This window comes from Bombus flavifrons, chromosome 1, assembly GCF_040668555.2.
Source record: "Bombus flavifrons isolate JBK064 chromosome 1, iyBomFlav1_principal, whole genome shotgun sequence".
NCBI classification, from domain to species: Eukaryota; Metazoa; Arthropoda; class Insecta; order Hymenoptera; family Apidae; genus Bombus; species Bombus flavifrons.
The window spans coordinates 13,682,451-13,701,856 of record NC_138442.1 but is presented as its reverse complement, the minus strand read 5'-3'; the positions used below and the strand labels follow the sequence as shown (position 1 = coordinate 13,701,856).

Here is a 19,406-nt window from a genome sequence, read left to right as displayed (position 1 = left end):
TTAGCTGTGATTGTCTGAAACTCGCTACGTTTAATGTGCTTTAAAAACAAATCGAAGCTTCGAGTTGTCACGATCGATTATGTATAATACGATAAAATAATCATTCTTTATTTGTGCTTCTTTCTTCGTTAATCTGGCATTTAGTAACAAGGAATTTGTAGAGTCACGTATCGCGTATTCGTAGAGGCGATAGCAAGTATCGGAAAATTTAATTTCATTAACGGAGGTTTTACGCCGAAAGATAGAGCTATTTTAACCGGTTGACAAAAGGCCAATTTCATCGATGTTCCGCAATCGTAAAATCGATATTATCCGCTATTTAGCCGTGACGTTTCGATTAAACTCTCCTATCGAGTGTACAAATATTTTCCTCATTTAGCGTGCTGGTCTGTAACCAGTGTCTGCTGGATAATATTTACATCGGCGCGGCACAAAGTCCAATGAAATCATTACCCGAGACGTCTGTCTCTCTATTTGTCCGTGGCCGACTTTTCGTTCGCTATTTCGCTGAATAATACCGCGTTTATTCTCCTACGTGTTCACGTTTGCCATATAATAAAAATGAGATCCGTCTTGATTTATAGCTTTGATCAGTGTATCTTCAACACAATCATGATACAAAAAATTGACGTTCAATTGCGCGGATCTTATATATAGCGTGTAGTTCTTAGTTTGGTATCGGTTACTCTTGATTTCAAGGAATACACCTGATTTTACGATTAAAATTAATTGAAGTTATTTACTGGAAGCAAGATATCTTTCTTAAAGTGTTATTTATTATTTTTATTTGGCGTAAAAAAACACAAGTACGATTATTTATCAATGAGACGAACTGCATTAAAAATGCAATACAAATGTGTTAATCGCTGACGCGTGTTGAAAGCACGAAGGGAAGGTAAAGGTAAAGGTTAACGAGTTGGCGAGTTGCGTGCGGCACGTGTGATCCTTGGGGATCATCGTTTGACCGCGAATTCAACCGATATAAATGCGTGTGACAAGCGTGATCCTCTTCTTACCGCGCGTTATTACGTACGCTAGTAGGTATTTCGTAAGTGTCATCGTGCTCGGAATAGCAGAGTCAGTGAGGAAACGCCAGCTTCCAGCGTGACATCATTTCGATAGACAGAGCTGCTTTCCTCATGATTGCTGTCGTCAAAATCGATAGTTCGAAATTATACGAATCCTCGTACGATAAACCGTTATATCCACTATTGACGAAAGGTGGAAAAGAGAAGGAGGCCAATGTATGAATAAATTTACAAACATTCGTAACCATTTTCTTTTCGAAACAAAAGTCTCGGCTTGCAAAAGTTTTACCGTAAAGTATATTTGAATCGACGATTGATCGTATCGTAAAAATGTAGGGATATCAGGAGATTCGTATTGAGATTGAAATTCAAAGGTTCAGATACAGGTAGGTTTTCAAATTTTAACAGAAGGTTGGAAATTAAAGATTTAAAATTTTAAGCGCGTTTCGTTATAATTATTAGAGAAAAATAGCTCGTAGGGTTTCTAGGCGATACTGACAATTCAACAACATAGATTTCTTAACGATTCGCACAGTACAAGCGAGTACGTCGTTAAGTACTTCCAATTAAGTATCCTCGAGTTCGGTCCTTCAAGTCTCATTTTTCCTGGAATTATTCACTCGGTTCTCTGCGTAATACTCGTTCGTAACAATCGAGCGTAAAACAGTGGAGACTGTTCAGAAGAAATTGATTCCTTCTAGGACGATAAACACGATTGATCGGGGGGAGAGGGGGTGAAGCGGGCGTATTAATTAAATGGTGGATTAAACAAAACGTGAAACGGAATGTGGACAAACGGAATGGAATACAAAAAGAGTGAAAGGGAGAGGAAGAAGAGAGAGAGAGAGAGAGAGCGCTCGACAAGACCCCGCGGTACGGTTCAAATAAAATACAGCAAAAACGTCGCGTGAATCACGTGGAAATATGCGTACACAGTATGCCGTGTCGTTATATCGTTTTTGCCGGATGGCGCATTGTGTAGTACTTTGTAGTCACGTTGCATGTTTCCCAAACGTCACAATAGCCGTACGCTCGCGTTCGCATGCTACTCGTTGCTATGTATTTCGAACAGTTCCTAAATACGCGTCAATCCTTGGCTCGTGACAAAATATCGTTGGGTTTACACTTGTTTATTCTCCGAATATACGATACGCGAGCAAACAAATGTTACTCGTCGAATCGAGCTAAATTTATTAAAATTTTTCTAACGGAGGACAAAAAATCGATCAATTTCGTAGATAAGAGGATAAAGAGATGTCTTTCAACGTATTTAGCAAGAACAACAGACAGATGTAAGTCGTGTAGAAATCAACTTGATTGATTGAGTTTTCTGAAAATTTCTTGATTTTCGTATCGGTATTTAATTTTTTCAGAAATCGAACGACTAATCTCGATAAAGTTGATCACTTTGTTCTCTAACGTGGTTTGCGTGTCTCGGTAAATGACTGTTGCTAAACATGATTATTACAAGAAGTACTAATATATAAATATCGAGTGATGCTTTTAAGCTTTTTTCAGCCCCGTGTAGACGAGCGACTTTTTCACACTGCGTTCTCGCTTCGTCGTTTTTAATTGTGAAAACAACAAAGGAAAACGCGTGACGTAGCGAGAACGCAGCACCGTAAAGTCGCTCGACTGCATTGGCTCTTAGTTCGCCACTGTATATGATCGGAATAAAATTCTTCGATAGCCAAACCAAACAGAACGAAACGCTGTTCGCAATCTGGGTGGCTCCAAGTCGACTGTCTCTATTTCGACCTTTGATCTGAAATCTTGGTCAATAACAACTTGAACCGGTCGTGAAGGAAAAGATTCGCACGTGGGTTGTTGTGTTAATCGAAGAAATTCATTGAGAGAAAGTTTAAGGACTACGCGTTACGTACACGCATGGCGTAAGCGTGGAATTTCGAAAATGCTGCATGCTGTTTTAATGCAAACGCGTTCGCCGCGGGACAGTTTTTGTGACACGGTGTGTCATGCAGCGACGTACAACTGTTCTTTAGACACCATGCTGATATGTAACAGTATTACATGCAACACATGGGGCATGACTAAAGAGGTTGAACCGCAGCGTTGGAAACCAGCGTTTCCATCAGCTTATGCATGCCACACGGTACCGTTCCTTCTGTTTCGTGTTAATAATTGATTTTACCGCTGTTTCTGTAATAAATACTCCGTTTTCTTCTTTGCAACGCATCTACATTCAGTGACACGACAACTTAAACGTAGGGACAAGAGATGAAATCTTTGATTTCACTGACTCCGAATGCCTTGGAATTACTCGATACGTTGGATATTTGCAACAAGAATATTACCGTATCAAGCTTATACTGTTTTTCGTATCCTTGACACACTCCTTAATTTTGTCTTCTCTCGATCCCAAGAAAGGAGCACTAGACTCGTGGTCGATTAATTAATTCTTTACTGGTATCATTAGATTATAGGTAATACTCGATGTTAGGAGTTGCAGTTACCGTTGTTACATAACTCTAAGGCGTTTGGTTTCATTCTGAATTCTATGTTTCGCACGATAAAGACCATCGTTTATTACGTAAATAATTTAGCCATAATCCAAGCTAAATATCGAAAGCGAAGTTGATCAATTCGCCTTCTGAGAGGCTCTTAGTATGCCCCATAATAGTTCGAATATCGAAGGCTCAGCTACGATTTCGTACATCTGAGTATTGGTTTGTTCGTATTCTGTACCTTTATTCATCCAGTATCTTTCATATCATGATCTATCGAAATACGTTACAACCTTTTGGATCTCACGATTGTAATACAAAAATCAAGAACGACTATCACCGCGTGCTGAAACTTAAATGCAACTTTGCAGGCATCGTTTCCCGTTTCATGAACGGTTGACGGCAATGACGTTCTCGTTAAGGATGAGAGAATGTCCAGGATGGTGTAAGAAACCGGGCCAGATGGAATCACGGCGAGAGAGGCACGTAGCGTGTCCTGGTTTCGCGTGTGCCGCGCCTCGATGACGTGTCCACGCGCTGACTCGTCTCCTTGTTTTTGTTTTCCGCCGGCCGTCGCGCGGCTCAGCGCCGCGGCACGCTTTATGCAACGCCTCCGCAGCCCGCGATGAAGCTCTCGTTGCTTGCGCAACATACGCCGATCGCGACCCGCATGATTCACGCGCAAACGACGCGACGCGGCGCGCTGCCCTCTTCTTGCTTCACGCTCTTCCTCGCTTTGCCCTGTAAACCGATCCAGTTTGTTTACCACGCATGTACTTGGTTTCGAGCGGCCCGGAAGCTCCAGCATTCGGAAGTTTAAAGTAAATAGCAATGGGTGGCGGTGGCGCCACTACTCTTGCAATGGGACTTTTAACGCGAAATGAGAAAATTGCAAGATCGTGACAATTTCTTTAAGCTTGGAACTTTCGTTCCTTTTTGGAGCAAAAATTTTATTATACACGGTGTCTTGTCAACTTTGTTTACTCAGAGTATCTTTGTTATCTTAAATAATAAACGAAATTGTTACATTCGTAGGAGTTGCATGGTTGAGAAACAAAGGATTACATATTATAACAAAGGATGGTAATGACATCTTTATAGGTAGGATTTAATGTTATGTAGAATTTAGGATAAACGTAGCTTAGCCCTCCAATTAGTCTTGCGATTGCCTCGAAAGATATTAATTGATACGAGATAATTGCCATTTTGATATAAACAGTTCTTTCGGAGATCCTTGAGTTTAGAGATCTTAACGCGTATGATTGTTTCTTTTGGTGTTGATATTTCATAGAACAGTCATCCGTTATGCTATCGTCTGAGATAATCTTCAGAAACAGCGGAAGAAACGATGCTCGGGCTTCCTGGTGCGTAGGTGCAGCAACCTCCGCGTCGCACGCAAACTTAATCTTGTGTGACTGATGAGAAATGTACTTACGCGGCGAGGTTTTAGCTGATGATGTTAGAGCTTTGTTCGTGTAATGGAATTGCTATTTGTACAGTTTATTGGTGTACCTTTCCAAAATGAATATTCTACGTGGCGGCGAATGCGGCGCATGGAATTTCTACCGGTCAACCGTGGAAAGTAACCCCTGTTTATTAAATAGACACTTTGTTAAAGCTTGCGCGAAAGAGTTTACGACTCAATATAAATTTATAATCTGCTGGAACTGCGCTCGTAAACGAGAATCACGTTTCCTTGTCCGCGTGTGTACAGCAAGAGTCTGTAAAATGGTTTAGTCAGAATATACCGAAAAGATTGCTACAGTATCCGTACGGAAACTTATGGGATCTTTCTTGCTTCGTAACGCGTTTCATCTCTCCGATCGTAAAGAAAATACAAATTTTAAAAGGCAGAAACGCAAGAAACGAAGCTTTTAATATAATTCCACTGATCCAACATTTGAGAAATAACAAGATTTTTGTTGAATGTTAAAGTTTCCGTATCAGAGCTGGTTTGAAATTTCATGGTAAGCGCAAGATGGATGAGAAAGGATTCTTTAATTTCGAAGGTACACGCTTTATCAAGCCAGCACGTATCAAGTGTGTTTCTGAATCCAGCGAGGGTAGTCAGCCCCGACCTCTTTACAAGATCAGATTATATTACTTATGGCTGTAGAACCTCACGGTCTTGTAAATTTAATCAACGATGCACTTCCGTGAGTTCGCCTCGTGTCGGGATCGATTGCTGCTGCTCAGGAATTTCGCGAAATATCGGATGATATGTCTTGTTCCTTTCCAGGGAGGAAAGCAGCGAGCTTCTTCCTTTTTCTTTTCCTTTATTTTTCTTTTATTTTTCCGTAATAAGATCCGGTCGTTTTACTTTCTCTAGTAACACGAGTCGGCGATCTGGCTCGAGGATTCGTTCGTGTAATTTTTATCGATCCGTGTCCGTGTCGGCGGTCGAATGGTTTATTCATTAAAATCACGTCCTGTCTTAAAAGAACCCTTCGAATCGCGAAGACATTAAAGGCAGTAACGGTGAATGATCATACGGAAAAGGTACTATCGCCACGAATGACTCATAGAGAGACAGACACCAACTCTTCAGCAGAAATCTCTCTCTGTCGCCTCTACGATTCCACGTACTGCATCTGCATGTTAAGTTAGATTGGCTTCGAGAGAACTGAACCGTAAGCCACTGGAATATACGTTGTCTTCTCCCTCGCATCTTGGTCTCTTCTCTTTCGTGATACACACAGAGTGCACAAACACGGCCGCGGTACAGCGCACGCACACGGCTAGACTCGTGTGCCGACACGCGAGCGCGTGTGCACCCATGGTATTTGCATATTTCAAATTATTTCGAGGAAGATGCTAAGTGGAGCGTCGCTTCTGTGCAATGGACCGATCTTCCCTTCATCTTCGTCGCTTCTTTTCTTCGTTCTCCATCCACCACACCTCCTTCTCCACATTGCTCGTTCTTTCGGCGTCGTTTTGCTCGTCCCTTTTTATAAGTACATGAGTGCACACCGATGTCGCGGAATCGATCCCTCGATTTCTCCGACTGTGTCCTCCCTGTGTTCTCCCTGTCTCGAAAGAATTAACCAGAGAGTTTCACTTTGGCAAACAGAAGCGATAGGGAAACGTCCGCGCGCTGTTCCTTTTAAGCCCTTTCCTTTGAGCCGACGATGATACCCGGATTCTTTAATATCCGATTACCGTCGAATATCCGGATATTTGTTGGCGAGTATAACGCGGCTGTCGCGCACGGAAATGTAAATATCGCTACGAGCTAAACGTTGTCGGTGAATGACGCTGTTTGCAAAATATCGGTTTCATTCAGTCGATTACTCTGTCCAAATCTATTGATATTATTAGGAAATATTATTAGGATTGTCTTTCTAGGAGAATTTTATAACGCAGGAATATTCTTTTTGCGTGTTATACTACGATGACAATGGATGCAAATTCTGACGAATGTCTCTGGCAAAAATCGAACTTGTAAGGAACCTCTAAAAAACTTTAACCGCGATAACTTGGCTCGTGCAAGTCTATCGGATATATCCAAGTTTACATAGTCGTTTCTCGTTCTTTTACTATATAATTTGTCGTAAGGTTGTTTATTGGCCGCTTCGTTACGATCACTTTACGGGATAAGTAATATCGTAAACGTTCTTTTAGCGCTCGTATCTGGTACTCGGCGCCGATGAATCGGCTGGGATACGTTTGCCCATTTACGCCGCTATTCGTACATTCTTTCGTTGCTATTACGACTCTCTCGAGATTACATTAGCCATGATACCAGAAAGATAGCGACATTTGTTCGAAAGTGTCTATTTTTCGTTGCGACGATTCGGTTGCTCTTGCTTGCTTTAAATCTCTACACCCACAACTTCGTCGGTGCTCGTTCGAACGAAGAGAAAAATCTTTTTTCGAATTTTTTGCTCACCTAGTGCGCCTCTCTTTCGTCTGGTCCGCCACTTTTGGCGAAAAAGTAAATAAAGACTCGACGACAACCTGGAGGAACGTTGCTCCGGCGTGTTTGCGAATTTGCACGACCGTTGACTGAAATCGTAACGACGGACGAAGCTACACAGGTTCACAAAAGTATTCAAACACTTGTAGGTACCTTTTATGAATATATTATGTGTGTTATACGAAACGTTTTGAAATTTCATTACCACTGTTACGAGACTCGACTGTAATGATTATATTGGTAAAATTTGAAATAAAATTCAAAATGATTCTAACTCGCAAAAATTGTCTATAGTATTTGTCAAGTGTATTTGTGCAGCCAATTTTCTACGATTGACACGGTTCCTTGTATGTTTCATCAGTGATCTATAATAATCGATGATGAAAGCTAATGGAAATGGCTTTGCAACAGAAATCATCAAGAATCACCGTCGAGCTTTTCTTACGGCAGAAAAAGAGAAAAGGAATTTACGGGGATACAAGATCGTTGATGATAGATTTATGCATTCCTGTTAGACGGTTGTTTTAAGCGATGATTCACAACCGTCACGGTTTGCCACGATTTGCACTTAGATGACTCGTGTCATTTTCAATCTCTATTATACTCTATCTTTCCGTGTCATCGTGGCTCGCTGTGTAACTGTTATTAACTTAACTCATAAAATGGAAATTGCATCGGACCGTTCTGTGTCCGTTGTGTATGGCACCGTGGTAACCGATACTTAATTCTAGCTTCGATCCAGTTTATCGACAAGTCTAAGTAGAAATCGTTAAAGTCGGCAGAAAAATTCCTTGACACGAGACGTTGGTCGAGATGTATGGCGAGCTGTGTCGGTTTCGTCATAGGCGTGATTAATTCTGACAGTGAACTGGTTTCAAGGATGATTACTTAAAGGCAAAAATTAAACGACCGGCTTCCAGAAAATGCTAATTATAGACTTGACCAAGTCAGCCATAAAACTCTTAACAAGGAAGCCTTTCTTTTGCAGCTATTCTCGGATCGAACGTCACAAGAAGGCTCTTTTAGCCAGTCACATACATACTTTGCTCGCTCTAAGTTCATGCTAATAAATTATGAAAATAGTTAGCTGCGATTTACATACTAACAGAATGATTTCTTTATTTCTATATAAATTTATTTTATCGTTTTATTCGTTTCTATCAATCGAATTGGCTTACAATGTTCGTGGTAAATTTCTTTAATCGTAAATTAAAATTGGTCACGGTAGCATCAAGTTTCTGGAGCATGCTAGGTGAACAATTTTCGATCAGCACACGACGTTTGACCAGCTGGCTTGTTCGTAGTTCCTATATTTCGCGCAAAGGTCGATAGAAGTGGAATGAAATGGCAGCTGCACGATGTTCATGTTGTAATCCGTGTTGACCAGCAACGCATTGACCGTAGGTATATGCAGCTTATTAGCGAGATCGTCTTCTTGAAATTCCCCTGTTATTGGGTTCATTTGAGAGCAACGAGTTTTCGCCAGCACACACGCAGTGGTATTCACGTATAATTGAGCTAGTTTGACATCTGTGAGGTTGAAATTGGGGAACATTCGTATGGCTTCGCCGACGCATTCTCTGAGCTGTGCAGAACGTTTGTGGTTGAACGATTATCTGTTAGAGATCAATTTCTCGCGATAACGAAGTCTCTTTGCAAATTTTTTGGCGAAAAATTTGACTTTCTCATGGATTGAAATTGAAGCGTTGCTATATTTACAGCAGTGGTCTTTAAAGCCGAATGCAATCCTTGTATAAAGCGGAAGCACGTATTATGAAATTGTAATACGCATATGTACAGAATTGGATACGTCTACTTACTAGATTTCGTTGTGTAGACGTTTTGAAAAGTCGGATGATATGTACAAAATTTTCTCTATAGGTTTCTATGTACAATTTGATTGCTCTGAAATAATAAATTTTTGTGGTTTAATTTTTTGCTGTCTCGGATCGATAGGTTCCGCTCCAGGCCTCACGGTGTTCGAATCTGAATCCTGTTCTCGGATGACGCAAACAGCTTTCGATAATTTCTTGTATAATTTTAAATAAAATAATGGCACTCGTCTGGAAATCATCTTGAAGCTTGGTGACGTTCTCAGTTTCATTCGTGCTTCCTGTTTACAATTGCTTCTTTTTATATTTTTATGTACAGTAATAGAATTTATAAATTATCGAACCGAAGTAGCCAGGTGCAGTTGTCTTATTGTTTACTGTACAAAAGCATGCAAAGAAATTCTAAACCATCTCAAGGGTGAAATTGAACGATCTACTCACTAAATTATCCTTGTTCACTTGTCGAACGCACTCGAGGAACGTGCAGTATATCGTCGTAGGATTCGTTCTTGAATTTGCTGTACCAGTAGCGTTCTATTACAAAGGTACAAGAAGTTTAATCAATTTTACGCTCTAAATAAAGCTACGTTCAAAAACTTACTCTCAAGTACTGTTGACAGTGACCATAATCGGTATTATTGAGATAAATATAAGCACAATTAGACATTGCCACCAATAAAGGATATCCAACGGTTTGACTAGAGGCCCGGAAGAAACATCCGTAACACGCATCTCGACGAACTGTATCTGAGCCTTGCGATTCATTGCACAATTGGTTTAACAATTCCGGAATCCTCACTCTGCGACAATAATTATAAATATACATATATATGCCTATTTACTAGCGATATTCAAATGAATCGACGTAAATAAATCAATTAAGGTGAAAGGTACTGTTTAACGCCCGCCAAGGACCCTAAAAATTTGGACAAGCTTTCCTTTACTAATGGTTCCACCAAGTTGACACCGCAAATTGCGAACAATATTAATACAGGAGATACACGTAGTTTCACCATCGTTGCGCGATACTCATTGGTCATTTGAATGGGTATACGTTCGTACTAGCTGCTTTATACCCATAGATGGATCTGATAAGAGAACCCAGGAACGTATAACTTCCGGTAAAGGAGCCTCAGGATCTCTTTTTAGAGAAAATATTGTTTCGATGTTCTATGATGTTTGTATTGTTTTGTGGCTACAGTAATTTTAATGTTATTACAAATTGTAATCATTTAAGTAGAAGATTTTCTATCTAAGTATGTAATAGTAAATTTTGCTTCGTATCAAAGTTCACGTAATAATTCTTGCTTCTACAGATCAATTACGTGATCAAAAATACGATAGAAATACAAGAATCAGTAGTAAAAAAATACATCTGGTTATAGCCAGTAAAATATTTTTGTCTGAGCATGGACGGTATAATCTACTGCAAGCAGGCTAACTAACAGAATTACTTCTCATGCTTCTATTTTCAGACACATTTTAATCTTACTATGTTTCCATCTTTTTATGCCGTAATCTTGTTCTTGTTTCAATAAATAAAAAATATTTCAATGTTTTAAGAAAAATTTTAGCATAAAAGTGAGACGAGAAAGAACTTAAGAAATTGTTCAACGATACAAACACACGATTAAGCCGAGAATGATTCAAAGGAATAACGTCTAGAAAATTACTAAAAACATACCACGGCTTAAATTGAATTATTTTTCCGAAATGTTCGCCCTCCTTTCAATTTCCAACGACAGAATGTATTTCGTATCTCGCGGCACCTCAACTTTGTGCGGTCCTGGATGACAATCGCGCGGTGGAAGTGCAACAATTCTCATTACCTCTGTGACCGTGTACAAGCACGTCGACGACCATGCCGTTGGATGTCGTTGTCCTGTAAAAATGAATCGTGAACGAGAGATCTGGGACGGTGGAAGTCGGTGACGAGCGACAGCTCGATCGCGGCACCAGCTAAATCGGCCGGTTTCGCGGATGTGATCCGTCAGATCAGATCTGTCTGACACCATTATTACGTGGCGATATGAGGGAACTTCGTGTCGGGTTGGAAACGCAGTTGTATTCAACGTGGAGAACTATTGGACCTCTATGGAATGCTTTTCACGTGACGTGCCGTGTCGAGATATCAACCAGTTTATTTATTTTTCGGCGTTGGAATTTTTATTTGGCATCAAACTTTGAAAATTTTATTTTCTTTTGGGTAAATGAGATTCTTTTATGATAAAAAATATGCAGGCTGTTTTAAATAATATTCGAGAACACGAAAATTAATGTTTCGCTTGATCCTTGATTCTTTTTTTTATTTTCAGATAAACCTAATAATTTTGCAACTAATAATTGTCTAAATATTCTAATATTTATATTTTTCCTTGTTGCAATTTTGTAAACCGTCAAAGCGTTTACAACAGAGATTCCCAGAAAGAATTGAATACCAAGTTTTCTGTACCATTTGATTCCTTTTCTAATCGTGGTGGCATAAGAAACCATTTGGTCGGAATAATCTATACCACACTTTCCTTCATTATATTCAACAACAGCTAGTGGTTTTAATGTTGCGAACAAATGAAACGAAAGATCATTCATGAGTGATTCGCATTACTAAAATATCGATGGAAGCACCTAGCAGAGAACGCTTGGTACTGTTGTACGCGTGGCCTGACGGAGATTTCTTTGAAAACACGCGTGACAGTCAACGTGTTAAAACAAAATCATCCCGTGGTACGTTTATAATTGCGCACTTGATTACCACGATCTTTTCAACCATGTGTATTATTTATTCCTGGGCGTGCAGCTGTCGTTATGAAACGCGTTACAGTCCTTCCTGATCTGGCTCCCTTGTCGAGTATCCAAGTTAAAATGTTACCTTACTACTACGTTGCAATTAGAGCAATAAATATGTTACACCTGGGCCGTATAATTGTTTGTGATCTTATCTGTACCAAACTACCGTATCCTATATGCCGACCCTATATTTATTTTTAAACCGTGCTTTTATATGTGAACAAAACGACTGTCGTCACGTCTATCGTCGGTTCTAAGATATTCTGTAACGAACATGCCTCTTGATGGCGTAATTCTTGCTTATTTTCGAGGAAAAGTGCCATTTTCCTTATTGTAGACGTCCTGGAATCGTTGGAAACGATAAAAGCAAGAAATCGAGGGTGTGAAACCGCGCGAACGAGAGATGGTTATCCGTGTGGTGGAAAATGAAAAAGCGCGATCGTCAAAGTTCTCTAATTTCGAGTGAGGCTAAGGGGAAAAGTGGGCCACCGTGTGCGTCCGAGACGATACACGTGCCATGGTTATTTATACGGCAGACGGTCGAGCAGGAAAGAGGCGACGTTTAGGACATGCACGAAAGAAGGCAAAAGAACGATCGGATGCGACACAGAATACCGGGGGAAGGAAACGGTGCAATCCCGATGGAACCAGAATTAGAATGACTCATGGGATTAATGGGTTTATGTAATCCGAGAAATTCGACGACGGCGAATGATGACGTTGCCGCTGAATCGACCGAGTTATTGGTTGCCTCGTACAAGTACGAGGATCATGGTATCACATTGCATTTATGATGCCTAAAGTAGATTTCTATATTGCCTGGAATTGCCTGAATGATTGTCAAATGTATCTCTATGTAGTGTCGTTTCTGCATGATTTTCATCGCATCTCCCTCTGTAAAGAACTTTTACTGATAAATTGATTTCAGTTCAGTTAGTATCCAATTACGATATCCTAAAGAAATTGACACGTGGCAACGCGAGCCGATAGTTGCATTCTCTTTCTATTTTTTCTATCCCACTTCTTTGCTAACCGAATCATGGAGCTTTAGGATTTCGCTGTTAAAGACCAATTAAATCGTTTGCGGACACCCTTCTTCGAGGTCGGACCTCGATGACAGCTGCATCTCACTGTCAATCAGTGTCCTCTTCTCGTTTCTGCGGGCGGTCAATTAAGTGGACGGTAACTCAATCCTTGCGGATGTCCCCACCACTTTATTTCGAGTCTCACGAGAATAACGAGGCAGTGGTAACTTAATTTCACGAAGCGTACACGCGCTCGGGCACGCTGTTTTTGTCAGCGACGTTTATTCTCGCCGTCGCTCGTTCCCGGATTTACCGAATAAATAAGCGTTTCCATCCCCCGGATCGTGGAAACGTTCACCGAGTCGGAATAATTTAATCGCACGCTGAACTGTACTTGTAATTCCAATGCCGAGAATCGTTTGTAACCGACTCTATGTAAAGATAAACTACGTGCATTTATATTTCGTTACGCGTTAACACATTGACTGGCAACTTTGCGCTCAGTAATTTAAGTGTAAACGTGTTCCTCTCGTTGACAAATTTCTCTCGTCTAATTTACTACGGTTAGGACCGCTAGTATTCTATGAATTCAAAGAAACGAAAAAAGAAAGCATATCGGCTAATTTAAAATACGTGGGTCTATAGAGTAATAAGTGTATTCGTATCAGTTTATCTCTTATATCTTTCGCAGTTTGAATCTTTTCCCTATACCTTACTAAACAACTATAGTCTTCGAGAGATATCCCGGTGAACCAGTTAAACCTTTGCTTTACAAACAGAACGTAAGGGCCACGGTATCTTTCACGATGTTAGAAATAAAATCAGTGTTGTCAGAAACTCGGTGGTGCGCTCATTTCCGAGATCCTTTCACCGAAACGCAAGAAGATTCGTAGACCCGTGTTTAGGGGTGTCATCGCCACTGGATACTTTCCAATTACGGCGACAAGATTTCGTAGGTTCGTTGATTCGTAGGTAATTCGTGCTTTGGTGTTCCTTATTGGATTAGGGGTCGCAGCGAGCGGCCTACGACAGAGCGTAGACCACGCGTATTTCAAATTAAGATTCTTAATTGCCAAAGAAAAGCCGGAGGAAGTTAGTCTCGTGTTACGAAGTTAGTATCGAGAACCGTGATAGACGCGTCGCGTCGAAATTACCTGGTGCATAATTGAGAGTGAAGCGATGTCGAATAAATTCAATTTTTGAGGCTGGAGATGCGTCTCGACGCAATTTGTCCCTCTATCTATCTCTCGCTTGAGGTTAAAGCGTGTAACGTCGAAAGCTCGCAAGTTCTGAACGGCTGTTATTTAAATATGACGGGGAATTATTAAACACGGCTAACTTTGTCTTCAGCTTAATGAATCGGCCTGAATATTTCAGCGTTGTTTCTAATGTTACACGGTGAGTTTGAAGGCGATTAGCGCTACGATGGAATTCATGCATAATTGCGCGAGTCTAAATCGACGAAAACGAAGCAACGATACGTTCGCTATTACTATTTACCGTAAGTAGGAATTGTTCGATCAGTCGTTAGATGAAAAGGAGTCAGTTAAGCTAAAAACACGTTTGTTCGAATAATCAACGACGTAACATTTTTATCGTTGTTCATTTCACATGATGATTTCGTGTTGTATTCCTCGCTACGTATTTCGGGGTCAAGATAATTTTTCGCCCGATTCGTTTCTCTTTCGAAATCGCCTCGTTCTCATTAATTTCTCCACGCTTTTATGATTCGTTCCGGTTTACACGAGGCTTTGCCGACTTCCGTCGATCCTCCCCAACGCGGTCTCCGCGTCTCAATTATTTTCCCATCTCGCAGCCTTTCTCTCCGATCCTTTCTAGCCGGTTGATAAGTGCATTAGGTGAACCCGGAAATTGGTAGACATCCCGTGGTGTGTACGCACATTAACCCCACCACCATTCGGTTCTTATCGTTTCAGACGCGAAGCCGAGGGGTCGTCGTCAAAAAAGAACAGGAAGCCAAGCTTACGTGGCCCGGTCGAAAGGAAGTCCACGTGCGCGCTGTATATCAACAGATTTTAACCTACATACACGCGTCGAGGAATGCTTTTAGCTCTCCCGGTGAATATCATCGTCAAACGGTTCACTTTAAGTCTACGACGAAAAGGATATTTTTTCTGTGTGTTCGCTTTATTTTTTGTTTTCTTATATCTAGTATCATTAAATTCGGTAGTCATAACAGGTTATAGGAAACAGTATCATCCGAGTACTTTTAACAGTACGTAGGATTATTAAAGCGAATATAAACAAAAATAAAGCGTACGTGATATATAGAAATTGTTGATAATAAATTTCGCTTTCGTCAAAAGCTAAACTATTTAATGGGTATCGCTCGCTATGGTAGGAGCAAGCAGGAAGGAATCCCGAAAGACTCAGAGGTAGTGAAACATCGCAGCGCCATTTGGGACGAAAGACGTGTGGTCTTTTAGTGGAGCTGCCCTTTTCCCATTGCGAGCGCATTCGTCACCGTGGTCCGACAGACATCCGGACTCACATATGTGGATATCATTTTCTACCCCTAATCCGTGCGTCGCCGAGATAGCACACGATTCTCTGCTGTGTTCTCCACGGGTCGTTAAGTTTTCGAGAGTATGCTCTCTTTACCGTTCCACTCTCTTACCGTCGATGAGTATTATAAGAAATTGGTGGTGTAACGCGCACGTTGATAAAAATCAGTTGGCCACGCGAAAGGGCGTCTAGGGATCGGCCTCGAGGGTGTAATAACCCCGTCGCATTATCGTTATCCCCGACAGATACTTTCATTGATATCACTCGTCTCGCGTGTCTAGATTCCGTGTGGCTCGTTGTCGCGCTGAATTCACTCGCGTAACAGCCTACCTCTACACATTGTAAACATCTTTTAACGATTATTGCCGCCTGTAAATCGTGCACCCTGAGCATTTCGTGCTCCTCCTCATCGTGCACCGACGAGCACGATGACGTAAATGTTCCTAGCCGCTGAACCGGAATGCTCTTTTTTCGTGTCGTGTGTCCACGGTTTGGACAATCATTGTTGCTTTGTCGCGTGAACAATTCGCATAGTTGTTATTGCGCTAGATACGAATGCGAATTTATTTAGAATATCGTAGGAAGCCTAGCTTTTACGTAACTGGATTATGTTAGGAGAAAGGTGGCAACTCATTAACGAAAGCTGTGAAGCTAAATTATTTAAACTGTAAAGCATTTGCATGATAAAAATTCAAGAAATATAAATCACGTATTTCCCGAATGTAAATTTTGACCAACTTCATTATTAATTTGCAACCGTAATTACAAACAGGTTCGGCGAAATTTGTCATTATTACGTTTGCTACCCCGCAGAATAATATTACCAATCTGATACATAATAAATAACGGATGGGGAACAATAAACTAAAATGGTGAACGGGGTGTGGTTCGGCATTAATAGCCATTACGAAACCGAATCCCGCGAAAGTTAAGAGAGTAAAATTCTCGGAACGTCTACCGAATATTTTTAACCGATTTCTCTCTCTCGACTTTGATAATGTGGCAATACGAGTGCGGTCGCCACTTTCGCACACGGCACTCGGCCGCGTCGTGCTCGGGATGACGCATGGTTTCAGAAAAACGCGTCCCCGCCACTGCAAATCGTCGGTCGACGCGCGAGAAAAATAGAAGCTCGCGACATTTTCGAGGAGGTGGAATACGCTCGTTAATTTTAACGATCCCATCGAATCGACGATGGCATATACCCCTGGTGTGGCGCTTCGCCATAGTCCCTGCCACCGACGCCTCTGCCTCCTCATTTTCGCTTGCACTTTACTCCGTTGTATACGTTTCGCATTTTGATTTGATTGGTTTGTAGCCCCGCACGTGAATAGAATAGTGGCGCCGTGAAATAGCGAACTGGGTACCGATCTCTACGAACGGTTGTTCGTCAAACGTCGTTCCAAATATTTTAGGTCATCTAGCTGCTCGTTCCCTAAGACACACCGATATTTTAGTTCTGATTTCGCGGAAGATTCAGTTTTTTATTTTAAGAAATAATTACAGTAGAATCTCGTTTATCCCAATAAATTTCTCCTTTTGTGTCGTTCTACTTACAGTTTCACTCATCGTGAAACGCCTATTTTTTCTTTTATTTTCGAAAAGCAGCGTAAAGCGAATGATGTAAAAACGAGTTTACGCGACGTTCTGTACATCAGTGGTCGCCGATTCACGGCGGGGTCAGACCCCAAAAATTCGCTTTAAAAGTTCACAGGCTGCCACAGGAATTTATCGTGGTCGCCTCTCGAGTGCTCTTAACGAAATTAAACCTGTTCAGCAGTGTGCAGAATGTCCATGATGATTGTGTCTACCGTGAAACGTTTCGACCGAAATCTGAAGTGATCAGTAGTAGGTACCCAACTTTATCGCGAATTGCAAAACCCGTTGAAATTTTGCTTTAACGCGTACGTACGTATATTTCTTTCACAAATTATGTCCGAAAATCTTTGGTAATTTTTTAAATTCGTTTTTTCGTTCATTTCTCGTTGAGTCTCGTCCCCAAAAAGGAAATGAAAGGCATAATAAATTTATTTTTCTAATCCTTGATTCTTCAAAAATTTATTCAGATTCCTGGAACCTTTGGAAAACGATACAGCTTGTCGAAATGCCATCTGTCGATGATTCACTCGGAGGCACTATTGAACAGAAAACATGTGTCGGCTTTCTTCCATCGATCCTGCGAGAAGCTCGTGGAAAAACGATACCTGAAATCGCGGTCCCGTTGCCCCTCAGGTTCCATTGTTATGGTTACTGTTATGTTTTCGGAGATCCATCCAGCGAGAATGAAGTGCCATTTTGCTTCGAGCCGCCACTTTCGCACGAGTCATCGAGAATATTTCGTCAGAGGGATGGCGACAGGCGTGCGACCGTACTACGCCCTCTCCCCTCTCGTTTCGACTTTACCCTCTTCCTCTCTGTCTTTCTCGAGTTTCGTCATTTGATTTCGAGGGTGCACGAAGATCGTGTTTACCCTCTTTATGCACTTAGAGTCTCATCAAGCTCATCGCCCAGCTTCGTCCCTTCGTTTTCTTTTTTCTTCAAACACCTTCGGTAAATTTCGGATGTTCGAGCCTGGAAGTTGGAGGTGCAGGAAAGAAAAAATGCATTTCGTTGCCTCATCTATTGACCCTCTTGTTATCGTTGCCCCTCTGTCAACGCGCTCGCTTCGCCACTCGCTCGATCAGTCGCGGCAGATCGCGTCGAGTGTCGTGCACCCTCTCGACCTCGAGATGCGACGCAATTTATGTCGACGAAAACGCTGTTAATTCGCTCGCGTCGAAATAATCGCGTTTACCGAAGCAAGTGCTCCGCGAGGTCCCAGCGAAGGGACAAATAATTGCTTCAGACGCGGTAAGGTGGCAGCGATTGTTCGCAGCAAAGTAAATTTTACACAAAATCGCCTCGCGTGCTCCCGCTCGTGTTCTCCGACGCTTCCCCCTCTGTCTGTCTGTCTGTCTGTCTTTCTCTCTCTCTCTCTCTCTCTCTCTCTCTCTCTCTTGTCCTTTCCATTTTCCAGATATTAAAGCACAAACAGCCCTTAACTTGAAAAATTGCTGGACCGTTTTGCGATTCTTCACGTTTTCCCTCTTTGTCCTCCTTTCTCCTCGTGTCCTGACTGTGTCTTTATTTTCAGAGAATGCAACGTGACATGCTTGAAGATTAATAATGAACTGAGGATGTAACATGATATAATGTAATATAATGCAACGCAATAAATAATAAGGCGATGCGTTGTAAAGTGTAACATAAGTGCAGATGGTGTACAAAAGCTGCCAGCGTCGAATATTCGTGCTTTATGCAACCAGCACTTTTGAATAACGTGGTTGCAATGTCACGGTGAATACCGCGACATTGTTGCGCAGTTGGGACATCTGTCGCTTTCGCTGTAAACGTGGTATTCGCAAGTAGAAAGGTACAAATCTCTAAAAAACTGTCATTTCCGTTTCTAGAGGAAGGGATAAATTTTCGTGTAAAACATGGTTTCAACATGCGTTACGAGTATCGTCCAAGCTGGATCCCCGGAAAGGACACGCGATCGAGTAGCTGATTTAGCCAGGACATTCTTCGATTCCTTTCCACCCTCGTAAGCTAGACGGTAATGGAAGTCGACGTTTGTAATCGACGTGATGAGAAATGGTTACGTGTTTGCGGTTCCAAGCAAACAGAAGAAATTAGTAATGGAAAATGGCTAGATAACGAGACGCAATTATCGCGTCGCAACGCATTAGAGTTTCTGGCGTAACGTGACATTTGCGAACCTTGTGATTTCTTTCGCGACTCCTTGATTAAGAGCGTAACGTACGGCGCTTGATGAAAGGATTCGTCTT

The 19,406-nt window shown here is 41.5% G+C and overlaps 2 protein-coding genes across 5 annotated transcripts in view; one reads left to right on the top strand and one right to left on the bottom strand.

Annotated features, from left to right (window-relative positions):
• Pdk1 (Phosphoinositide-dependent kinase 1) overlaps positions 1–19,406 on the top strand; it is a 407,060-nt gene that overhangs the window by 6,221 nt on the left and 381,433 nt on the right. The gene's annotated exons all lie outside the window — the stretch shown is intronic.
• On the bottom strand, positions 8,574–10,281 carry LOC138179305 (uncharacterized). The gene is made up of 4 exons (XM_069111954.1): positions 10,136–10,281; positions 9,843–10,041; positions 9,683–9,775; positions 8,574–8,994 (listed from the first exon to the last, which is right to left on the bottom strand). Exons 1-4 carry the CDS (start codon positions 10,279–10,281, stop codon positions 8,677–8,679), a joined length of 756 nt encoding a protein of 251 aa, XP_068968055.1. The 3' UTR covers positions 8,574–8,676.

Bases quoted from the DNA above. Each gene is read 5' to 3' on its own strand.
- LOC138179305 (XM_069111954.1), bottom strand. From the start codon at position 10,281: ATGACCAATGAGTATCGCGCAACGATGGTGAAACTACGTGTATCTCCT. The intron at 10,042-10,135 runs GTACCTTTCACC...TTATTGTCGCAG, and splicing joins TCCTTGGCGGGCGTTAAACA to AGTGAGGATTCCGGAATTGT. The intron at 8,995-9,682 runs GTGAGTAGATCG...CGTTCTGCACAG, and splicing joins AAGTGAACAAGGATAATTTA to CTCAGAGAATGCGTCGGCGA.